This window comes from Octopus sinensis, linkage group LG27 (assembly GCF_006345805.1).
Source record: "Octopus sinensis linkage group LG27, ASM634580v1, whole genome shotgun sequence".
Lineage (NCBI taxonomy): Eukaryota > Metazoa > Mollusca > Cephalopoda > Octopoda > Octopodidae > Octopus > Octopus sinensis.
In genome coordinates, this window is record NC_043023.1 from 8,560,382 (window position 1) to 8,564,254 (window position 3,873).

Sequence of the window (3,873 nt, forward strand, 5' to 3'; positions counted from 1 at the left end):
AGTTTGAAGGGAATAATAATGATTACCTTTGATTTCTAAATAGAAATGAATAGGAAATAGCACTTACTGACCAAAGGCAATAAGTGAATTTGTAGTATTCAGCAGGATATTTGCTCTGACAATATTTCTGCTTGAGGGCGGCGAGCTTGCAGTATTGTTATCACACCGGGCGAAATGCTTAGCGGTATTTCATCTGCCGTTACATCCTGAGTTCAAATTCGATGAAGGTCAACTTTACCTTTCATCCTTTCGGGGTCGATTAAATAAGTACCAGTTAAGCACTGGGGTCAATATAATCAACTTAGTTCATTTGTCTGTCTTTGGTTGTCCTATCTGTGTTTAGCTCCTTGTGGGCAGTAAAGAAATAGGTATTTCATCTGCCGTTATGTCCTGAGTTCAAATTCTATGAAGGTCAACTTTACCTTTCATTCTTTCAGGGCCGATTAAATAAGTACCAGTTACACACTGGGATCGATATAATCAACTTAATTCATTTGTCTGTCTTCTCTGTGTTTAGCCCCTTGTGGGTAGTAAAGAAATAGGTATTTCGTCTGTCGTTACGTTCTGATTTCATATTCCACCAAGGTTGACTTTGCCTTACATCTTTTCAGGGTCAATTAAATAAGTACCAGTTATGCACTGGGGTTGATGTGATCGACTTAATCCCTTTGTCTGTCCTTGTTTGTCCCCTCTATTTTTAACCCCTTGTGGGTCGTAAAGAAATAGGTATTTCATCTGCCGTTACGTCCTGTGTTCAAATTCTACGATGGTCGACTTTGCATTTCATCCTTTCGGGATCAATTAAATAAGTACCAGTTACGCACTGGGGTCAATATAATCAACTTAATCCCTTTGTCTGTGCTTGTTTGTCCCCTCTGTGTTTAGCCCCTTGTGGGCAATAAAGAAATATATATTTCTGTTTCAGCAACTCAGTACTGAATCTGCCTGAAACATAATGGAAAATAGGCTAATTTCAAAACATTGGTGTCTAGGTCACAAAAGCAAAGTTTGAAGGGAATAATAGTAATTTCCTTTGATTTCTAGATAGAAGCAATTAGCAAATAACACTTACTGACCAAAGACAACAAGAAAATCTGTTGTATTGAGCAGAATATTTGCTCTAACGATATTTCTGCTTCAGCAACTTAGCACTGAATCTGTTTGAAATGTAATGGAAAATAGGTCAGTTTCAAAACATTAGTGTCTAGGAGACAAAAGCTAGGTTTGAAGGGAATATTGATCGTTTCCTTTAATTTATAATAATAATGATAATAATAATAATAATAATAATAATAATAATAATGAAATTATTGTATACAGTGCTCAGGTGCACCACAACTTGTCAGAAAGTGCGTATAAAGTCTGGAAAGCGAACGATGTATCAGTCAGATACATGCTTGCGTGTGCATGGAGGGAAGAAAATCAGGTGTAGTGTTGGCGAATCTCAGGAAGCATGGAAGTTTTGAAGGATGCAGTGCTCCGACAACTAACAACTGATGCCAGCAGTCTGTTCCATGCTTCAGCAACTCTTAGCGTGAAAAAATGTTTCCAGAAGAAAATTTAATTATTTTAATAATAATAATAATGAAATTATTATATACAGTGCTCAGGTGCACCACAATTTATCAAAAGTGCATATAAAATATATGCAGTAATGTACAAATGTCTGGAAAGTGAACAGTGTATGAGTCAGATACATGCTTGCATGTGTATGGAGGGGAGAAAATCAGGTGTAGTGTTGGCAAATCTCAGGAAGCATGGAAGTTTTGAAGGATGCAGTGCTCCGACAACTAACGACTGATGCCGGCAGTCTGTTCCATGCTTCAACAACTCTTAGCGTGAAAAAATGTTTCCTAAAGTCATGTGAGCTGTGCTGTTTTCTGACTTTGTAAACATGTCCACGGGTGTTAAACAGGTGGAGTTTTCAAATAATAATAATAATGAAATCATTGTATACTGTGCTTTCGATATATATGTATGTTCATCCGTCAGTTCGTACGTCCAGTAGGCTTAATTTATGTCCCATGGAGTGAATAATATTGGTTTCAAATTTTAACCCAAGGCCAGCAATTTTCAGGGGAGGGTATCAGTCGATTATGTCGACCCCCAGTACTCTACTCTTTTACTTGTTTCAGTCATTTGACTGCGGCCATGCTGGAGCACTGCCTTTAGTCAAGCAAGTCATGGGAGCTGTGCTGTTTTTTGACTTTGTAAATATGTCCATGGGTGTTAGACGGGTGGAGTTTGAAAAGAAAGAAGCAAATAGAAAATAACAGTTAGGGACCACAGACAAAGAAAAATAGAAAATTAAATATGTTGTTATAAAGTGTAATAATGATTTTTTTTCTGTTCCTTCTTTCAGGAAGACAACCGAGAAGATGAAGGAGAAGGCCATTGCTGAGTATGACAAAAATGTGAAACGCTATGAGAAACTACAGCAGGAGGCTGCCAGAAAGGCCGAGGAAGAAAACCGAAAACTTCGTGAGATGCAGAACAGAGGGCAGGGCAATCCAACAGGTAAAACCACAATACGGCAGAAACTGAAAACACTTGCAGCCCGCACAAAGACCCGACCGTCAGCTTTCCCTCACAGCACGACAGGACGCAGCGCTGTTCCAAAAAGTGACGTCTTCCACGAGACCGGGAACGTCACGGTTCATTCCCCGAAGGGCATCACACGGGGATCAGATGTGATGTATGTCAATGGCCAACCCGAATCGCAGATGAGCAATAGCATATATGAGAAAGAGGAGCAGAATTCGAAGGTGGCTGGAATCTTTGATCGGCCCGGTATGGGCACGATGGCATTTTTTAATAACCGCCAGGTGGCAGCACATTCTTTGTTTGCCGGTGATGAATCCGAAATAAGAGGCAAAGAACAAGGACATTTTGCTAGTCGTCCAACTGCTTTACTCAGCGACAGCATCATAGGCGATATGCAGTACAACCCCAAGGACTTACCCTGGGACGACGAGATCATTGGAAACCTAGACGACGGCGAAAATGGCCTCACAAAGTACTCGACACTTGAACTCTTTCTTGTAACTTACAAACTGGAGGACTACTTCGATGTGCTCTCTCGTGAGAAGATTGACCTTGATGCCTTAATGTTGCTGGAAGACGAAGACTTAAAGAGTCTTAATGTAGAGTTGGGGCCTCAACGGAAACTGAAAAATGCCATTGAAAAGAGACAAAATGTGCTACGTAACCCTGGGGCTATGGTTGATACACGAATCTGAAATCTGTAAAATATATTCCAATTATATTTTTTGATCATATTTTCATTATTTTTTTTTCGTACCTGTTATCTTTTATTTGTTTCACTCGTTTGACTGTGGCCATGCTGGAGCACCACCTCGAAGTATTTCAGTCAAACAAATTGCCCCCCAAATTAATTTTTTTAAGCTCAGTACTTATTCCATCAAACTTTTTTGCTGAACTGCTAAATTACAGGGACATAAACACACCAACACCCCTTGTCAGCAAGTGGGTGGGCGAGGTAGACAAACACAGACACAGAGACAAACGCACATAGCTGTATACATATATATATATATATATATATATATATATATATATATATATATATATATATATATATATATATATAAAATATATATATACAACTTATAAACAAGGGCAAAAGAAAAAAATTTCTAATATCAAATATGCTGAAAATAGACACATCGTCAATAACCATATAATTCATTACTATAAGCACTCACCTCGAAGAAAGCCGACAGAAATTTCTAAAACATTCCATTTTTATCATATTGGACCCGATTTCAGAGTTAATTCATAAGAACTTTCTCTTCGCCAGTGATAAATGCGGCAAAGAAATAAATGAAATACTTACTTATACCCATGGAAGAA

General features: G+C 38.4%; 1 protein-coding gene across 1 annotated transcript in view; it reads left to right on the forward strand.

Moving 5' to 3' along the window:
- Positions 1–3,274, forward strand: part of LOC115225082 (Usher syndrome type-1G protein homolog) — a 30,914-nt gene extending 27,640 nt beyond the window's left edge. Inside the window, exon 3 of the mRNA XM_029796004.2 lies at positions 2,363–3,274. Coding sequence (XP_029651864.1) covers positions 2,363–3,239 — 877 coding nt within the window. The 3' untranslated portion in view covers positions 3,240–3,274. The remainder of the gene's footprint in view (positions 1–2,362) is intronic.
- The last annotated feature ends 599 nt before the right edge of the window (positions 3,275–3,873 follow it).